This window comes from Anticarsia gemmatalis, chromosome 24, assembly GCF_050436995.1.
Source record: "Anticarsia gemmatalis isolate Benzon Research Colony breed Stoneville strain chromosome 24, ilAntGemm2 primary, whole genome shotgun sequence".
NCBI classification, from domain to species: Eukaryota; Metazoa; Arthropoda; class Insecta; order Lepidoptera; family Erebidae; genus Anticarsia; species Anticarsia gemmatalis.
The window spans coordinates 7238503-7259501 of record NC_134768.1 but is presented as its reverse complement, the minus strand read 5'-3'; the positions used below and the strand labels follow the sequence as shown (position 1 = coordinate 7259501).

Here is a 20999-nt window from a genome sequence, read left to right as displayed (position 1 = left end):
AAAAGGGACGTATTTCAAAATATGCTACCGTTATATTACAAAATATAATAACAAATACTAGTGATTGAATGCAAAACGGTCGTTTTCAGGTATATGGCACTTTTGTATTACAAAATATGGTAACTAATACTAATGTTAGAATGCAAAAAGGACGTTTTCCAAAATATGGCAGTCTTGTATTGTAAAATATAATCACACTTACCTAAAATTTTGCATCCAACACAGATATATTTTGGATTGTGGCACTTTTTCATGCAACCGACGTGCGTTTGCGTAAAATTTTTGGGCGCAACTCACAAAGTTGCTGTTTTGCACTGACATTACCTGTCAAAGTGAGCTAATGCAAAAAGGGCAGTAAGTCAGTGCAGCCATAATATAAGCAAAAATGATGGGGGTTTTTTTTTTACTATAAAATATAGTCGGTTCAGGTGTCATTTTTGCAATAAAACGATTTTCATTTTTTTTTGAGTTGTGGCCCTTTTGCATTGAAGGAGCGAAATGTTTAGCACAACAAAAGTGACATTTATTTATTTAAAACTGGATACAGATAATCACGTTAATCTTAAACGTATTATAACTTTTTGCAATTATAAGATAGACGTAAACTTATAGCAGACTTATTTAAGAAGCTCAAAAGCTTAACGTCTTACTCAAATGTACGACTGGTGTATATCGAAACACATTTTTGCCCTCAAAATGACGGATTTTTAAGCTCGAATATCTTTTAACAGCCACCCATTCATAAAACATCCTAGGCGCAGATTACTTAACGCGCTGTTCGATTAACTGACGGTGAACGCAAGCAACTAGAACTCTCACATGTTTAGTTATTTTTTCACTGTGACTAACGAATTGTTCATCTAGAGTCGAAATATATTTATCAAAAACACATATATTTTTCTGAATTCGTTGATAAAAATATTATTTATCATTGTGTCGTCAGCTGAAAGTTTTGTAAATACAACCTTTTTGCTGCGAGCTTGTTTGTCATCAAACACGATCCTTTCAGATATAATGACGTGATATTTGTCTGTACTGTTATTTGCACTTGTTTACTTTTCTTGTTGAAATGAGAAAATATGATTTTTGTTGCTAAATTCACGAGATTTTTGCGAAATTTGTTCATTATAGTATAAGTTGTTTAGCAATTTATACGTGTATAGAAAGAGCTAGTAAAACAGTAAACTAATTTTTTAAAATATAATTGAGTAACATTTTAATACGGTTGCTTAATAAGTGAAATCAATTTTATCAGTAAAGGTTTTCTTAGATTTAAATATTTAACAAACTTTGCCGCCTCACCAAATTAATATCATTAGACAAGTACATATATTAAAGTTTCACAAACAAGTACCTAATTTATTATATTGATCAATAATAAAATTTTTCTGTCCCAGAAATTTATAATTTTAGAATACTAGAACATCCAAAGAAAGCAGGAAAAGATCGCGACTAAGTTACAGACAACTGTCATTATAATCAAATCTAATAAATTAATCCGACGACACCTTCTTGGACGAATTATGATCATTATACATCATTATCTAAGTGTAGCCTTCGTGTTCCATTTTCATACTTCTTTACTAATATTATGAAGGCTAAAGCCCGTCTGTTTGTCTGTTAAACTTTCATGGCTAAACAAATTTCGATGCAACTTGGCATGAAAATAATTTGATATCTAGATCAAACACGGGCAACTTTATTTCAATAACCTGCCCATAGGCAGCTAAAGTAGCAACTGGCCAAATAACAAAAGCCGCATAGATCGATCTCTCAAGTTAAGCTACGCATACGTACCGATTTACTCCTTGTTTTTGAAGGCTCGTTAAATTGTTGGACCTGGCAGTCATTTCCAGAGACCTATGACAGTCGCCAGCAATTGTCAGAAGCTTGAAAGTCTGACAACAAGTTTCACCGAAGGGGTCTTATATCCCAGGTAACTGAGCTGCGAAGGCATGAAAGGCAGTCGCTTTATGTAAAATACTAGTATTCAGCTGCATAAGACTGAAAGCCGACTAAAACATAGTTGAAAAAAATGCAAGGCTGATGATGATACACATGGGAAACTGAAACAAGGGGATAAAAATGTAAATACTACCAGCGCACGTGTTTGCTAATCCGTGAATAACGTAGCACTTTTTTTTAAGGAAGAGAGTAGAAATATTCGTTGATTCTGAACGATTGTGGTGAGACGTGATCGGAGTATTAAGAACGAACCTCCCACGTAGATGTTTGCATAGCTCGTGGATGGTTTTGATTCATTATTGTACTTTGAAGTATTTTTAACACTATGAAATGGTACTATGTAAAATTAGAGGCTTTAAAAATGAACTGGATCGGCTTTTTGTTAAAGTGATTGGTTATACTAATTTAACAAAAGATTTCAATTGTATTTTTATTGTCTTATTTTGGTGGCTAAAGGCATATATTTCCTGCACTAATTGATAGATGAAAATTAGCCAGTTATTTTTAGAGCTGACAGCTTATTTATTTTTTTGGGTTGCTCATGACAATAAATATATGAAGCAATAACAACATACAATCTTAATACCATTATAACAAATTACAAGGTACATTATGCTTATTTGCCAAAAACACGTCACCCAACATGCATAAATGAATACAGACAACAACACCTTGGTTACTTAGACTGAATTACATGCATTCGAAATTCAATATCTCGTCATAGAAGTTAACGCCAATCGCTTACCAATCAAAGGGAACAACGAAACAATCAACTGCAAGTACCTTAGCACGTGGCCTTAACTCCAAAGGAAAAATAAGCCTATTATCGACCACACCAAAAAAACAAACATCAAACTACACCATTTTTTTTCACCACAATATATTTCGATCTCAAATACATTTATGAATGGGTCGCATTTCTCCAGCCCTTCATTTGGTCCACTCTCACCGCGCTTGCAAATAGAAGAGAAGTAAACGACGGCGGAAATCGCTTGATTGTGTTATTTCACTATCTATAGCGAAGATGTTGGGAGAATAGATGGGATTGGAGCGCGGTGATATTCTTTGCTCATTCATTTCTAAGGACGGATTAAAGTTATTATGTGTAAAAATATGAATGGACTGTAAAGATGTAGTTCATAGCTCCAACTTTAAGGCCGGGACTCCACCAAAGCAGAGATGTGTGCGGTGTGCTGTGTGCTGTGCGAGAAGAGATGTTTTTCAGCTCGCGGGACTCCACCAAAGCGGAGATGTGTGCGGAGTGCTGTGTGCTGTGCGATAAAAGCGTGTGCTCGCGCGCACGGTACTAGCAAGATGGCCGGCCGGCGCGCGCGCGGGGTTCTGCGGGTTGCTAGCGGGCGAGAGGGGGGAGGGTGACATCGCTCACTGCACGCCGCTCACATCTCTCGTCTCCACTGCGCGTCGTCCGCGCACAGCTCACATCTCCGCTTCCATCGCGACATACAAATATTACACATCTCCGCACAGCGATCTCCACTGAAGCTGAGCGGAGAGGAGACGTGTCAATAACTCAATTCTATTGGTTGTTTAAAAAACATCTCCTCTCCGCTCGTCTCGTCTCCGCTTTGGTGGAGTCCCGGCCTAACTCGGAGTTATTTTATCATTAGAAATAGACTAGTATATTATCTTTTAAATTGTATAAAAAAAACCTGCATCATTTTCAAAAAAACCATTTGTAGGTATTGATTTCAAACCGTATAATAACTAATTCAGTTTTTTTAAGTGTACTATAAAATCGACACAATATAACGTTTTATTTTTATTGTTAAAGGAATCGTGCTGACACTGCTACTAAGAACTCAATTCAAACAATACATTACCGTAACATGTCTTAAATATGAAAGTTCTAAACAAAGTATTTAAATACCCATCTACTGATTGTTCCTCTGAGCCTAATTACTTTAGTTTTTTTCAATTCAAGAAAGTAAGTTCGCTTTTCATTCATTCTTTTGTCACATCTAGTATACTCTACATCGGTGTCAGCAAGTGTAAACTATTGTTTTATTTTGAGAGCGGTTTCAATGTCTTGTCGCTTAGTTGGGTTATTCTTTAAATATATACTTGTAAGTTTAGTATATTATTTGGTATTATTCACTGCCATTTTCGTTCGAAGGCGGTAATCTCATGCAATCGCATGTTTCGAAAAGAGAAATGAATATTTCGTTTATTACAAAACATTCATTATTAAATGACATATAGGTTAAAACGAGAACAATACAACATTGAAATGGAAAGCACAAAACACGATCAATCTCAGTACAGGAATTACCTTTTCTAAAACAAACTCCTTGAAACACTCTATTAATTTAAACAGCACCAAAACATTCGTAAAGTCATCCTAAACTCATAGGAAAAATACCAAACCCTATATTTCTAAAACCATCTACAACATAAAACATTTGACATTGACATTCATTTTTAAATTATAATAAATTCTTTCAATATCTAAGCCCATAAGAATACCATACTTTATATTTCTGGAAACTTCTACAATAATCTACCTTTGACATTGACAACCATTACTCTCTCATTTCTCTCAAAACAATAGCGTTATCAGCATCAAGTTGTCAGACAAGTGTGAGATATAAAATGTATCAATTTAACACTACGCGACAGTTAATTGTGTTATTATTATAGCAATCAGACTGTGTCACTGTTTGTTTGCTAGGTTTACAACCAGGGTTTGCGTGGAGAGTTTAAGATGAGCTCTGAAGCATTTGTGCAGTAAACTTGTAGGAAAAATACGGATTATTATCTATTAAATTGAGGAAAATACAAGTTATAAAGTGAAAAAGATACATGCAAAAACCCAACTGTTTGTTCTTGAAGCAAAATTAAGTTAAATGACAATTAGACTTGTACTGGAAGCAGTTGATTTATTAAATATTTACTATTGTCTTTTGTGATCTATATAAAATGACTCAGAAGAGAAAAAAAAGAGTAATTAGACTGTAAGGTAAATCTTTGCATGACTTAAATTAGTTACTCTCTTTTTTTCTGTAAGCAAGAAAAACTAACACTACCAAGGACGGGTATACATTCAATATTTAAAAACGAGTCATAGTCAAAAAGAACACAATTAAACTCATATACTACCAAATAATAACTAAACCAACACATCATTATTCTCAACAATACAACTCCAAAACAAAAAACTAAAAACCCATTTACAAACAGACAAACTTTCAAACATCGTTCTAAGAACAGATTGCAGAATCCGCCACACTTTTTTACCACAACGTCGGACAACTCCAAAGAAATCGTTCGTTTATTTACTTATTTTTTGAAAGCAACTATAAAAGCCTCCATCGCTCCCTTTCTGACTTATTGCGCGAAACGTCACCACCGAAAATGTATCGAACTATAGTTATCTTAGCCACCTTATACGGGGCTACTATTGGTTCTTTACTCGACGGTGATATAGATCTCGCAGAAGGAGTGAAACTCGTGAAAATCAATTCGAATTCTATCGAAGATGAAGGAAGATCTTTCGGCGATAACTCACCTTTGACTCGCATGGCTAAATTCTTGGAAGGACACGAGTTACACGTCAAGTTACCTAATTTGATTGAAAAGGAACGTGTAACGCAGTATCTGGCTGATTCGTTGAAGTTTGTTGATAGCAGTTACAAGGAAAATGCAGGTAAGTTTGTGTTTGTTCATTACTTGAAGAAGATGTATAAGATTTTTTTGCATTTGTATTTAATATGAATGAACTTTTGCTATGCATATGTGTGGTTATAATAGTGCGGCATTTTTTTTACTTCGTGATATTTCTAGAGTGTTCTATCAGTGCCAGTTATAGAAGACATTATTTTCTAGTGAAAGGAATCTAGTGAACCGTGAAAGAGATCGTTTAGTTTGATACCACACATTTGACAATTAAACGACGTTTTGCAAATAATGCTGTTAGACTAGAGCAATTGCTCACGTCCGTTATTTTCCAGTAAAAGCTATTTTGTTAGTTTTATCATGTGAATAGTTAATCTATCATCAATATTACCTGTATTACGATTTATTAAGGTACTTCAAAAATAATCTTCGTTGACTATAAAAAAGCCGTAACATCGCCATTCTGGCCACGTGCGGGTTAGCAAACTTTACCTAACATTGAGCTCTTGAGCACGTTACCGAAAATACTTAGACATGTAGGTTTACTTTACTATTGCGTATAGATTATTCATTTTCCGAAAGATTAAAGTATTAGGTAAGGTGCTCGCCATTTTCCTGGTATTAAAAGATAGGCTTTCTGATCTCCTTATTATCACTGAAATACATTTCTTGAAACAAAAATAACGATACTTAAACCACGGATAATAAAAGACAAACATTTTGTTATTAAAAAAAATATATTTTGTTCATTACAAGAACAAACGCTTTTCAAATGACTGTGCTTATCATATTATCATGGATTCAAAAAGAAATGATGAACTATATATTGTTTTTTATATTTATAAAAAATAATATTTAATGTCTTCATATAATATTATGTACGAGTATGTATGTATAACTTTATAACAATGTATGAACTACATTATAAACAGCAATAGTCAATATTATTTAATTAAACAGACAACCTTCATTTTAAATATCATAGTATTAATAATTTCAAATATCTTACACATTAAAAATAGTATTACTAAAATTAAACTAAAGAAATACACAGAAAATAGAAACAACAGTAACTTCAACTACAATTTTAAAATATTTCCAAGAAAATTTCCATCGATTCCGTTGCGGTTTCAAAGAGACTAAACGAACTAATTCCTCTTGATTGAAATGCAAAACAATAGATCCACAGAAATTGTATTGAAGCAATTTTTCATACTTTCGTAGAATTTCTATATTTTAGCAGTTTATTCCTGTAACATAATTTAATATTTAAGCCACTATCATTAGATACCTTCATAAAATTCAGGAATAATTTTAACATTGTTGATAAATTCTCCACTCATTATCTGACAAATTGAGTTATTCCGGTCTGATCCCCCAAACCGATCCACTACCAATTAATATTATTTTTTAATTCCTGTCTGATCCACTTTAAACTTTACCATTCCGGTCTGATCCCCTTCCTATATTTAATGGATAAGTACAGTCAATAAGAAACAAATTTTATTCACTACTTTATAAAAAAAATTGTAAAAAGAAGTTCAAAGGTTTTTGGGATAAACGTTTGTTAGTCGATTACTGTTGGGGTATTTTAAGAGACGCTGAACAAAATCAGTTTAAAAAAAAGAGTGACCTGTGCCGTTTTTAATTTTTTGTGAGTCTCATACAAAAAGTTTTGGCAAAAATATGGTATTTTTATATATTTTTAAGTGTATTACATTAAATATCTGAAAAAATTGACGTCCTATTTCTTTTCACTTCAGTATATAACTTAGGATTTATAATCCTATCGATACACATTAGTTTCATCTATGGGTAAAAAGTCTTGTAAAGTATCGAATCGGTATTAACTACTCGAATCAGTTTTTATTTATAGAAATAAAAACTGATTCGAGTTACAATCATCGCAGATTTATATTGTTTGGTCTTTTGAAATAAACGTACTACCTATAATCACATTATCGCACAATTATCTTTTTTTAAAACATGGATTTGAAAAGAATGATATAATAAAAAATAAAAAAATGTAAACACAAATCAAATAACAAACATCAAATTTCGATTATTAAATACTGATATAAAATTATCACAGTAATCATATTCAGTGTAGAAATAAGACTAATACAGTCTCATTGATAACCGATTTCTCAGAACGACATTACGAACTTAACTCATCAATGATTGGTTAGTTTGGAATCAATAGACAATACATTCACACACCAACAGCCTAGCCAAAATTTGTTTAATACATTTATTGAGGGCATGCAACGTCCCCTAACCCGTACTCGGCCAGCGTGGTGGACTCAAGACCTAACCCCTAACCTCGTTTCGGAGGAGACCCTTGCCCTGCAGTGGGACAGTAATGGGTAAAAAAAAAATAAAAAGAGAGATGAGATTAATAAAACAAAATTAAAAAAAAATCTAATAGAACCTGTATACATATTTTGTTATTGACTGTCCTAAAAATGTGATAATAGACAGTCAGGGTATCCGATCGGAATAAAATATTTTAATTTATTATAATGTTTAAAAACGGGGGATCAGACCGGAATAGAAAATAATTTTAAAATACAACTGATCCCCTAGGGTATCAGTATTGGGGATCCGAACGGAATAACTCGACAAATTTCACCACAAAAAAAATGACGACTGCTGGACAAAGGTCTCCTCAATTATTGACGGAGGGGTTAGGCCTTGAGTCCACCACGCTGTCCAACTGCGGGTTGGTATTTTATATAACCCACATAAAATATATTTATAAAGATTGGCCTAACCCCCTCCTAGTTACGGGAGGAGTCCCTTGCCCAGCAGTGGGACATTTTTGGGTGATTTTTCTCATGAATTAATCGGGCATGATCTTCTAGCGTGCGCTGACTAGACAGTTAAGATGAGTTAATACCAGTTTTATTACTTAGAAATTAATCAGAAACCGTACGATCCTGTCAGTTGAGATAATTGCTAAGAAACGAAGATTTAATATACAATACAGCAAACGTATAATTATAATTGCAGTTAGCAAACGGTTTTATTGTGAGTCGATAGGAAAGTATTGAGAGAATGAAGCTGCTTTTCATTTTGCCTGACTGCACTGCATTCTTATAGATTTTTATTTTTCCTCTCGTATTTCGAAACGTTGGTTTAATGTATGAAGTATTAGGTATAATTTTATTAATTTTGTGTAATGTAATCTTTACTGTAGGTGTGGTTTTAAGGAGTATCCAAAGTTTGATATTTAAAATGTATTTAAAAATTGGTTCCCACAGCAGCCACTTGGAATTTTGATTGTCAACAGCTAGCTGATTGTCGGTAGTCAACATTTAAATGTCACCAATGTTACAGGGAATCACAGCGTGAAAATGTTTGTCATAACAGTTTGTGTTGACTATCTCTGCTTAAATAAATGGTTAATGATATAAACCACAGCGGACTTCTGAACTTAGTCTTCTTCTACAGAAAACAAATGGGCACGTGTTTACTTTTTCACGAGTTAATATTCAATAATGCACTCGTATCCTTCGACCAAAAAATCTCTAGGGTAGCTATAGCTTACCTGTGAACACGTGTGTTGATCAAAACGAATAAGGTTTGTGCTGATTATATAACGCTATTTTCTCCCAGAAGAATCGATATTCAGTCATAGTGATAAAGATACTTAAATCTAGTGAAAATTTTCAAGAACTTAGACACTAGTTCATCATTAAATTACTTAAATCTTAAAGTTTACGTTTCTTAGGCCGCTTCTATGTCCTCTTATTAACAAATTTAAACATTCATGATACCGTACTGTGTCCACTATTTAAATATAAAAACATCAAACGTCGGGTAGATGATGGTTATTTCGTTAACACACCTTCAATAACACTTTTGTCACCAATAATTAAAAATACTGAAAACACCACTAACTTACATTTTTGCTCCTAATCATAATTTCGTTCAAACAAGGACAGGTTTAAAAGTCAATCTCAAATATAAAACATCTTATCACCTATCCTTGTGGAGTCAAGGCTTCATAGTTTCTATGACACAATATCCGGGAGAACGCAATTTCCGTAGATCAGATGAAGCCTACATATAAACTGATTGTATTTTTATAAACGACATATTGGTGATCTTGTGGTAAATATAGAGGTATTTCTAGATGGAAATAAGAATTGTTTATGATGAGAATCTAGTTCGGTTAGGATTATCTTTCTAGGTTTAGATACTTTGCTTAGGGGGTTGTTTTCTGCAGTAAACTTACGCTATCCAATTACTAAGCTGAGCATCCATACAGTGAAGTAATGGATTTGTTTATAATAGGTATATATTCTTCCCGTTTTTTTACCATTGATACCTTTCTTATCTTCAAACTTACCTTGAATACAAAAGTCTAAATCAGACTTAAAATTGTTTTTTTTTTCACTTATTGTCTTCAATCAAACAGAAAACCTAATGATGTATAATTTACCAGTACTTACTTACGTACAAGAGTAAGTAAGTTAATAATCGTTTCTTCTTCTTATTTCAGTGTCTGGCAGAGGAAAAGGCGGCGGCGGTGGCGGTGTCGCGCTGATTGGTCTGATGTTCGCTAAAGCACTTGGAGCCATGGGTATCGGAGGTCTTGGTCTTCTCACTATGAAGGTACAGCCACAGTTTTAAAATTTCTTATTAGTAAAAAAGTCTTTGGGTGTATTGAAAGAAGATACTTTATTCATCCCAGACGGTGATCGAGTGAAAGGAAAAAGTGGGATTAGCTAGTATAGACCAATGGGAGAGTCTGATAGTAATGGAACATGGAACATGGATTTTTGAAATAATGATATGAAATAAATATGAAAAAAAAATACAGCTCTTGAAATTTCTGTTTAGTACCTTTTTGACCAAACCTTGATCAATTTATTCTTGGGACATTTCTACTGTTTTAGTATTGATTTGGAAAATTCATTATCATTATTTTGTAGCAAAGGCACACTTGGTAAAGCAACATTTAGCAATGATACATGAGTTAGTCGAGGTTATAGTAAATTAAGTTGCTGTCTTAGCAACTTAATTAACAATAATACCGGCTTAAAGGCTAAATTACTTAAGTCTCTATCTAGCAGCTAATAAATAAGAATTTAACACTTTATTTTCGACAAAAACACTTTTCATTAGTGCAATTTTAACTAACATACCTGTACCATTAGCTTCCTAGTGCACAGTAGTGCGGTATCTAGCACACGTATCAAGCGAATTTCTCCGTCACGCTCATGCGCGGCCTCTTTTATCCGATCTAATTACACGCTTTTTCCAATTAAAACAGCTACTGTTATTTACTTGACTTTTCTCACTTCCCGAGGGATTAAATTGATATATCAGTGCAAGATTATATTGTAATTAGTACCTCTCACCTGTTTCGCACGCACAGATTTTTGTCAAGTATTTTTTAGCTACTGCTCTACTAAAATATGTCATCGCTATAAGCTTCACCCTGCTGCTAAGCTGTCAAAAAGCTTCAAGCTCACAGTTTTAGAAGAAAAATCTACTCTCTATGTTCATTGATTATTAAAAGTTAAATGCATAAAATTATATCAATGTTTAGGTTGGTCTTAAGTGACCTCAAAACATTTTGATGACGTATGAATATCTTACGTGGTATGGTATTGACAAATTCCCTGGATAGTCTTTTAAAACCTACTAATAGCGTTTACTGAACATTTTTTTTTTGTCATCCATATTGGTAGAGGTAATAGATATAAGAGTAGGAACAGACTTGAAGAGAAGTATTGATTTTCTTCTTCATAAGAACATAGTTTGGTGAGACCTTTGCCCAACAACGGGACAGTATATATAGGTTGGGGAAAAAAATAATAATATGGTACATATATAAAAATTTTGTTTCCAGCATTTTCCCTTCAACAATCTTTACACCACTTTTCCACCAGGTGGCGCTCGAACTCTACACCTCACCAACGTTATAGCCATATTAACCTAATTATATTAACTCGAGTTACAACTGAAGTGCTATAAAGATATATAACACAATAATTATGATTATAGCAGGCTTTTATGATTTAATTAAGCATGTTTTTATGCGTGTTTGGTTATTAAGTTTATATGGGAAGGTTTGGTGTCGTTACTTGAAGTTTATTTCCTAAGGGTTTGTTTGGGTTAAGTCATTGATTAGGCAGTGTTCTGATGAGATGTATTTGTGAAGTTATTGAAAATTTCCCTTTCTTCTTGTTTATCTTTTTTTTTTATTATTAGCCCTTTATGTGTCCCACTGCTAGGCAAAGGCTTCTTTCTTTCTATAACTATCGGTCTTGCGCCATATTCCGCCACGATGGACCCGCAAATGCCGTTATATCATCATGCCACCTACGTCATGGTCGGCCTCGACAACGATGTTCATCGTGTGGTGTCCAGTCTGTCACCAGCCTCGCCCATCTCTGGATGCATGCGTGAAACATGGCCAGCCCATTCCCATCTCATTTGTTTATCTTTACAAAATATTTTTTTATTGTATAAATAAAACATCCCACCTGCTGTTGGCCAGTGTGGTGGACTCAACGCTTAACCCTTCCTTTATTACGGAAGGAGATCCTTGCCCACAGTGGGACTTTAATGAGTTTTTTTTTTATGTAACATATAAATATACTTTTCCTGCAAATTTAAAAGTGTCTTATTGCTACTTTTTTACGAAATAAGTAACCTTTAATACAAAAAAACTAAATTGAAATCACTGCATCCCTTCGGGAGTTATGATGCCACAGACACACAGGCAGACACACTCTCACACACACACACGTCGAACTTATAACACCCCTCTTTTTGCGTCGGGGGTTTAAATGCTAGGCTTTGACATTTTCAAAATTTCAAACATTTGATTCATAGGTCCGGGTATACTTAAATGACTTTAGTAGTTACTTATGAATATACAACTAAAATGTTCTCATTATTTTCAGGCTTTAGCGGTATCAGCATTAGCTCTAATGCTGTCAGCCATTGTTGGTGTAAAGAAACTAGCCTCCCACGACGGTCACGATGACCACCAAGTCATCTACGCAGGTCACGGACATCACAGACGAAGACGTGACGTCACTCCGTTACCTTACAGGGGATGGACGCACTACGATACAGAGTAGAGATTATATTGTAACTTATTTATTTATTTATTGAATTATTTAATTAAATTATTTTTGAAGTTATGTTGGTGTTTTACAATTGTGATCCTAAGGATTATCTTAAGCGATGTTCAGTTGTATAATAATACGGACAAGAATCGAAAGAAAACCGCTAGGATGAAATGTTTCTGTGATCCCTAAATAGTCGTTTTGAATTGGATTGTAATCGCAACACCTTATAAAGAAAACAAACATAGATTAGTATCACACAATAAGTTTGACTTATCTTATTCCTTTTAGCTTTTTTCATTTATCTATTAAGGTTATGTCACATCACGGAGCTTTTACAAAATGGCTGCGAAGAATAAGTAAATAAGTAAGAATAAGTAAGTCTCAAAAACTGATATGGAACCAGTAAAATAGAAAATCGAATATGTACACCACTAATCCCTCACTTTAAGATTGAAGATTCTAATACAAAAGACTAGTCGAACTTCTCTCTAAAACGTTAATATAAGGAACATTTACTGCAAAACCGTGGGTTCGTCTTAACTTAATTTCCACCTGATTGAATAATCCACCTTGATTCACGACATGGCTTTTCACTGACGTCTGTAAGGACCCTTACACACGACATTGTTTAACGCGGTGACAACGCTCGTTTTGTTTGAGTTTACCTACTGTGCATTGACAAAGTATATAGCCAATTGTTTGTATTTGCATATTAAGCATGCACAAGCAATTAAAGGCGCTGCATATACCTATCTACACTTATTTTTATACGTAGAATAAAATTTCAAAATAAGTGCTTCAGCTCTATACATAAAAGTTATTTACAAATAATAATATAAAGGGGTTTTATATTAGGTTATTTCGTCATATTCAGCGTAACTCCGAAACTTTCGTCGTTGAACGTTCAGTGCTGAAAGCTCGACAGGTGTATCGCTACATTTACAGCGTGCCGCAGACCCTGTTTGCAAGGCGTTCTAAGTGCGTGTAATGTGCGTTATCGCCGCGTCGTCTGTAGGGGTTCTTACTTCTGCTCGAGTAGTCTAGTCACGAGTACGGCTCTACCCGAAATACTTGCCACGACTTGACAAATATACTGAAGAACCTTGATTATCTAACAAAAGTGTGTAATGAAGCTGTAAGGATTTAGGTACAAGACTATCGGATAGGCATTTGAATAGTGGATAATCGTATATCTAGCTAGCTGCTAATGTATGGTTACTTGAAAGTTATGCGTAGTGGGACTCATGCGCCTAACACCTTTTTAAGGTTTTCAGTACTGAAAATGAATTGTAATTAATAGGAAAGCACCTTACAGTTATGTACAGTCACAGTTTGAGTAACTGTAGTTTGAGTAAGTGCCTTCGTTATAACTGCTCACAGTTATAACGTGTATAGAAATTGGTAATATATAAAGAGTTTAAGAAGGCACTACACGCAACTACATCGCATGAATCACATTTATATTTTTCAGGCAATTAGAATCATTATATTTATAAAATAAGTTATTGGAATAAGTAATAAGCACTATGTATCTATGGAAGAAGTAGCTAACGAAAAAGCAAAAAGAAATGAATTAAGTGAGTTATTTTTATAAAATAACTTAATTTAATACGTTCAATTTTGCACAGGAAGCGTTTTGCTAATACGCCATCTTAAAAAAGCAAACGTCTCTTAACAATTAAGATAATAATTGTAAATGCGAAACGGCCCCATTATTTATTTAAAAATGTAACAATTATCTCGAAATTTATGAACACACTGCTCAACTTTGACTCTAAAGTTATTTGTTTACTCATAGCAAAAAACAATTTAAAGTAATGCAACAGTGAAAGTAAGAAAAAAACTGAAACGACAAACGTTAGAGAAAGTGATTTGTTCGTTCAACGGTATAGTTTGAGGTAAATATTTTAGTTTAATATTGTTTGGTTGGAAAATAGATATTTGTTCGAAATGCATTACAAAATTGGCTAGTAAGCCACAAGTATTATGCACACAAATGCCAAAAAACCGGCAAGAAAACATATTTAAGAAATTTTGAATAAGGCATGGAAATATAAAAAGCCATACGATAAGTTCTGTACTGTAAAATAATATTATTAAAACCAAAAAAAATAAATCTCTTGTTTCATTTTTGCCATCTAGTAGACAAAATAAGAACTATTAACAGTTTTAAGAAACAACTTGTTCGTGTCACTTTCGTAACTTTCACTTTAGTTTGCGTGTATCAACTAGATGGCAGCGTAAACGTTAACATTGAAAAACATTTTCCGTAGTTCGTATTTTCTTCAATAGGTGGCCGCCAAAACACATTCTCCGTACTTATTTTGTTAATAACTAGATGGCGTTGTATGATGGCACGAAATGCTTTCTCAAAATATTTCTTATTGTAAAGACAAACTAGTATCACAATTGCTACATAGATGACGCTCTAGTTTTCCTTTTAGTTAATTTTGTTTTATTTGCGTGTAAAGTTTATGAGCAAAGGATTGAATGAATTGTAATGCTGCTAGGTTCTACCTCTACATTAGAGCCATAGGTTCAATTCTCAAATCTTACAAACTAAAGTACTCACAAAGTCACTCTGCAAGTTATGAATTCGTTGTCTAGTCTAGTTTAGGGAACGAAGACTTTTCAATACAAAGTTTTAGGTCAAGCTTGACATTTGGCTAACTATCAAATAATTTATCAGACGAAATTTAAACAATTACTTTCATTTTATATTGCAGGTAATCCGTCACTTATTTTTAAATTGTGAAACTAGCCTTTAATTCAGGTTTGTAAATCAACCCGCTCAGAAACATGCAAATAAAACTTTTGTTTCAGATTTTTTCTCGTTAGATAAAAGCCTGATGATCACATAAAAGGTCTAAGATTTCACTATAATCGGTAGCGGATATCCCCGAGGAAGCGGTCATTATGTGACTACCTGGACACCAGACTTACGTGTACAGTCGGAGATAAAATGCTTCATATAAATCTATACCAATATTATAAAATCTCAGGAACTGCTGGAGCGAATTGAAAAATATTTTACTGTTGGATAGCTTGTTTATATAGGAAGGCTATTGGCTATATAACATTACGCTACAACCATTAGGAGCGGAGAAGCAACGAAAAATGTTACAAAAACGGAGATTATGACCCATTCTCCCTTATGTGACGCAAGCGAAGTTGTGCTGGTCAGCTAGTTAGAATATAATATAAAAGTTTCATATAAGGCTGTTATAGTAATAGGGTTGACTTCTAATCTTTACTTCATGGAACTAGCTGAAAGATATATACACATCACATACATATATATACATCTTTACACATCACGAATGATTATAATAAAAATACATACATATACGTACATACATAAAATCAAGCCTTCTTCCCACATGCAGAGTCCAGTGAACGCCACGGTGGTACGACTACGATCCTTACAAACTTCCTTTGCTTAATCCAAAGACATCTTGTCATAATAAAAATCTAGCGATTTACTTTTCTATATTACTCTCTAAGATATAGATTTTATTCTCATCAGTACACGACATTGGCCTTGTTGTAATAGAAACTGCGCGCTACATACAAAGTATATAGAGTGTTCTCTCGATCGTAAATATAACAGGAATGTGACTTTTCTGCCTTCAGTAGGTAATGGGAACAGAGACTATGACGTCACTGTGAATTTATAGATCAAACGCTGTTATATTGACAGTTCCTTTTAAATTAAAATAAATAACACACGAATTATAAAAGCTTTGATAATATGGTTTCATTTTTGACTAGGCAGACTTTTGGGCCGTAGTAAAAAGGTAAAAAGAAATAGTTATGAAATTGCCCTGGAAATTGTCCTTGTTTATATGAACAAACACATTAATTTTCTTTTGCCATTGTCGTCCCACTAACGGGCAAAGGCGTCTCCTATTTTATTTTCTGTTGTACCTACCTATTCTCTATAGTACAAATCATAGAAGAAAAAATAAGAAATCAAAACTTAACAAAATGTTGCTACTTTCATTCATAAGATAACTAAGACGCTATTCCGTTTAGAGTAAATACTTTACATTCTACAAGCTACAACAACGGCACCTATTTTGGATAGCAAACGCTGACTGAATAGCAATTGAATTGTTTTTGGATTTAACGAAAGTGTCAAGTATCCGTGTTTAAGCGGTTTTGTATCAGTCAATAGGTCAATTCGGCTATTTCATTTAAATGTTTGTCGGCATTTTATTGTTCTTACGCTTGGTTTAACTCTCTGTGAAACTTCAAGGAAATGGTAGAGATCTTTTTGTTGAACAGACGAACAGGTTTAGCAAAAAAAAATATAACAGGAATAACATTATGTATCTCCAACTAGTAAACATAGTGGTAACGGCTAGAAGAACTAAATAGTGGGTGGCATTTGTCTTTGAAAATAATTACTTTGGATTTTGGAACTACTTTACTTTACTACTTTATTACTACTAATTAGATTAGATAATTCTTCATTTAACATGTTTGTAACTATTGGGACAAGGTTTGTACAGATCGATAAGGTCAAAATTCACACAGGAATGGAATCAATAAAAAAAATAAAAAAGTTTGTATACCTGGGGGGCTATCACGTATCTCAGTTGACAATTATTTAAAAGTCACTAAACTGTACATTGTTTTCTCCCATATATTATAGTGATTGACACTTTACGTCAAAGGAGCAATGTACCGAATAGTGGCGATCAATTAGACGTAAACCAGTCGTCAACTGAGATACGAGATACGCCCGCTGGACGAAGTCCTTTGGCTGAAATAAATTTTGAAGACGACTTCAAAATAGTTATCCGTCGAAGATAAAAAGCCTCACAATCTTCAAGGAAGTCTCCATCAAGAGCATCCTCAAGCCCATCAATATAAACATCATCACATCCCGAGATCATCTGTCAAGGCAATTGAAGTGGAAAGTCTCAGCGATTTACCTCGTAACACAGAAACATGCGGACGCGTGCCTGCGTGCTTCTACATTATATATGACCGGGATTTTACTTGCGGTAATGAAAACTGGTTTATTTTGGCATGCCATTGCAATAGCATCTTCTAATACAATGTAAAGAAGATATTGTAGCATTCCAGAATCAATAAGATCTCATCAAAAAGGTAATTAAAGAACGGTAGGTTCCGAAATAGATATTTCAAAATATAAATTCAGCTCGTAAAAAAAAGACATTGTTATAAATATTATGTTAGCTTATAACAATGAAAACTTTTGAATAAAACAAAGCACTTATGAAATGTTTATGCGCTCTGTTGTTCAAAAAGATAAACAATTTATTACTACTGAAAATTAAGATACAAATATTTCTTTGTCCAGTCCGATCTACGGGGAACTCAGGAATAAAATGCATATTATTATGTGTTATTCTGAGTCTTCAGCTACCTACATACCAAATTTCATTTTAAGTATTTGCGTCAAAGAGTAACAAACATCCATACATACCGACAAACTTTCGCATTTATAATATTAGTAGGATGACATCCGCTCACCGTTTTTTTTAAATCTCTCTACCATTTTTCACGCTGCTGCAGTATGTATTTGACAGTTGTTACTAAGCTGTTACACTATCTTAAAACGACTTACTTCTTAACTATTTGTATAACACTTTCGCGAGCCATTCAATAGGTTTTGTTGTAAAAAACTTTTGAATCAGTTACGTAATAGTTACTTAAATCTTTTTGTCTAATGACTGTTTGAGCTTCATGTGACCTGAATGTTTTATGTAAACGAAAATACTATTCATTGATACTTACTCTTGAAAGCACCTTTGTCTACAATTCCGGCCATAATAATATATTCGGTTACATGTAGCGCGATTCTCTACCACTATCGACTATTGACAACCAGCAACTGTCGAGAAAATTTGCATGAAAATCTAATCCGCACCCCTAGCTGGAGCTCTAGGAACTATTTTTGAACTACATTTAAAAACGACAACCTCCCGTTACTACGATAGTACTGATAACTGCTGAGAATCGCGCTACTGTTTTATTAACTTATTTTAAAAATTAACCGACAATTTATACATCTAAAAAAATACATTCACAATGGTATAAACTTAACGCATCGACAAAAGTAGTAAAATAAATATAACAATGAGTAAATTACTAAACAATTTATTAAATTACTTCAATCCAACATACCTTATGAATAAAAAGCTGCCACATGCATTAAACATGCAACTGCTTGATATTTTATTAGTTACTCACGTATTTGAAGGTCGCATCCCGTCCACAGATTGCGTCCTTGCAGCTTGTGCTTGCTATGGGGCCTCGTACACAGGTCATGTTGGCTTCACTTCTAATTACGTTTATCGGTCACTTTCCTTTACTGAATTATAGCCGTACGTGTTTAGTTCTAAGGCTATAATAGAAAAAGCAAAAATACACCTTAAAACATATCGCTCAACTCGAAAATCGAATCCAACACCTTTTATTATCTACGATGCATATAGCACCACTAAGGTACAGCAAGAAACAACGTTGGCGTGAAAATTAGTATTTCCATACAGCTTTCTCTAGGAAAAACTAGTATTGCGACGGATGTACAAGATCTATCATTGATGGACGTAAAACTGTGATAAATATTTTAAGTTACTGTCTCTAGTTAGAATAATAGCAAAGAAGAATTTAACTGATAGATGATGCGCGACCCAAGAGATTAACTAAATACTTTCATTAAAAAGGATAAGCACAGTCTTTGCTCAGTCGGTAGTGTTTCCTGCTGATCATGAGTTCTCGGGTTGAGAGAAAAAAACAATAGTACTTTGGTATTTTCTAATCTATTTTGGAATGTTTCCCAATAGTAGCCCGGAGTTGGGTAAAGTACTCGGTATACAGCAGTAGGGGCTCACCCCCTATTACATGGGACTTACTTTGTTAAAGGCGAAATGTGGGTGTTTTTCATACTCTTATACACTTTCCGGTATATCAATCATAATATTATGTTATGCATTCAATTTAAAAAAAAGGGCTGCATTTATCCACACCTCTTAAAGCACCCTTTGAAAGTTCGCAGTTTAATTTAATCATAAGTTCTTATAAATATTCTTTGAAGTAAATATGACATCCGAATTTTTGGCTTCAGGTTAGATAGTAGGATATGACATATAACGATATCTATACAACTTAATAGCATAGATACACAGAGTCATCTGATTCTTCATCAACTTTTCCTAACGAAAGTAATGAAATTGAATGCTCATGAATACAGTTTCCATAGGTATATCACTTTCCTCGCAAGAAACTTTAATTAACAAATTAATGGTATTTTCTGTAACGAGCAAAAAATGTAGCACAATGGAGTGCAGTTGCAGATGTCACTTTCGTTCGATGAATGAAGAAAAATTGATGTTTTTCGTGAACAAAGAAAGTATTAGTAGTGGCATGGATTATGTGCTTGAGAACTATGAATGAAAAAGTCGAATTACTAAAGTGATAGACTCGCTTTTGTTTGCTCCTAGCTATAACTTGCATCTCCGTCAACGTATAGTTTCAGTCTCTATATTCACAGGAATACGGTAAGATTTATCTTAATTGTTAATTAGATAGATAGAATTTATAATAATACCACAACAAACTATAAAGTCAGATGTTTGGGTCTGGTGTCTTGTCCATTCCTTAAGGTCGGTCCTTAAGGTCGAAGCGTAGTGATCGACTGAGGGCAGCGTTTGATAGTTGTTATAGCGTTGAGAAGGTGGCTCCGTAGTTCCAAAAATTAGCGCCACCTAAAAGTATAAGAATTGTGAAATACGTTCAGAATGCGACAAGTTCGTGTATTAAAGTTGAACCTTCACCTTACAAGTTCTTAAAATAATAACACATCACAAACACAGCATGACTAGCGCAACGAATTCATTCATTATCAAAGAATTTCATCTGTTACACACAAACAATGAAATTTGAAGTTCCGTGTGAAATGACGGGAAAAAATCTAACTTTCTACAAGTTCGTAATGTCATGTAATCTTTTTGATCGATGGGCAAAGTCTTATTGTAAGCGGAAAGCGGATCCTAAAACTGCGTTATGAGAAAAACTATACCTTGGAGTAAATATTGTAAAGGTATAATATCTATTAGGAGCGATTTATATAATCGATGGGTGATACATACAAATCAATCACACGCAGGCATTTGGTAACGACATTGGCTATTTTTCACAATTGAAATATAATTATAATTCATGTATATATCGAAATATCCTGATGAAGTCCTACTAAAAAAGAATTTCAATTGTATCTGGACTAACAATTGCCTTGCTTATGTAGTTCATTAGCATTGAAAATCATTTGAG

General features: G+C 33.8%; 1 protein-coding gene across 1 annotated transcript; it reads left to right on the top strand.

Moving 5' to 3' along the window:
* Positions 1–5301: 5301 nt before the first annotated feature.
* On the top strand, positions 5302–12764 carry Osi5 (Osiris 5). The gene is made up of 3 exons (XM_076130545.1): positions 5302–5629; positions 10106–10218; positions 12522–12764. Exons 1-3 carry the CDS (start codon positions 5338–5340, stop codon positions 12699–12701), a joined length of 585 nt encoding a protein of 194 aa, XP_075986660.1. The 5' UTR covers positions 5302–5337; the 3' UTR covers positions 12702–12764.
* The last annotated feature ends 8235 nt before the right edge of the window (positions 12765–20999 follow it).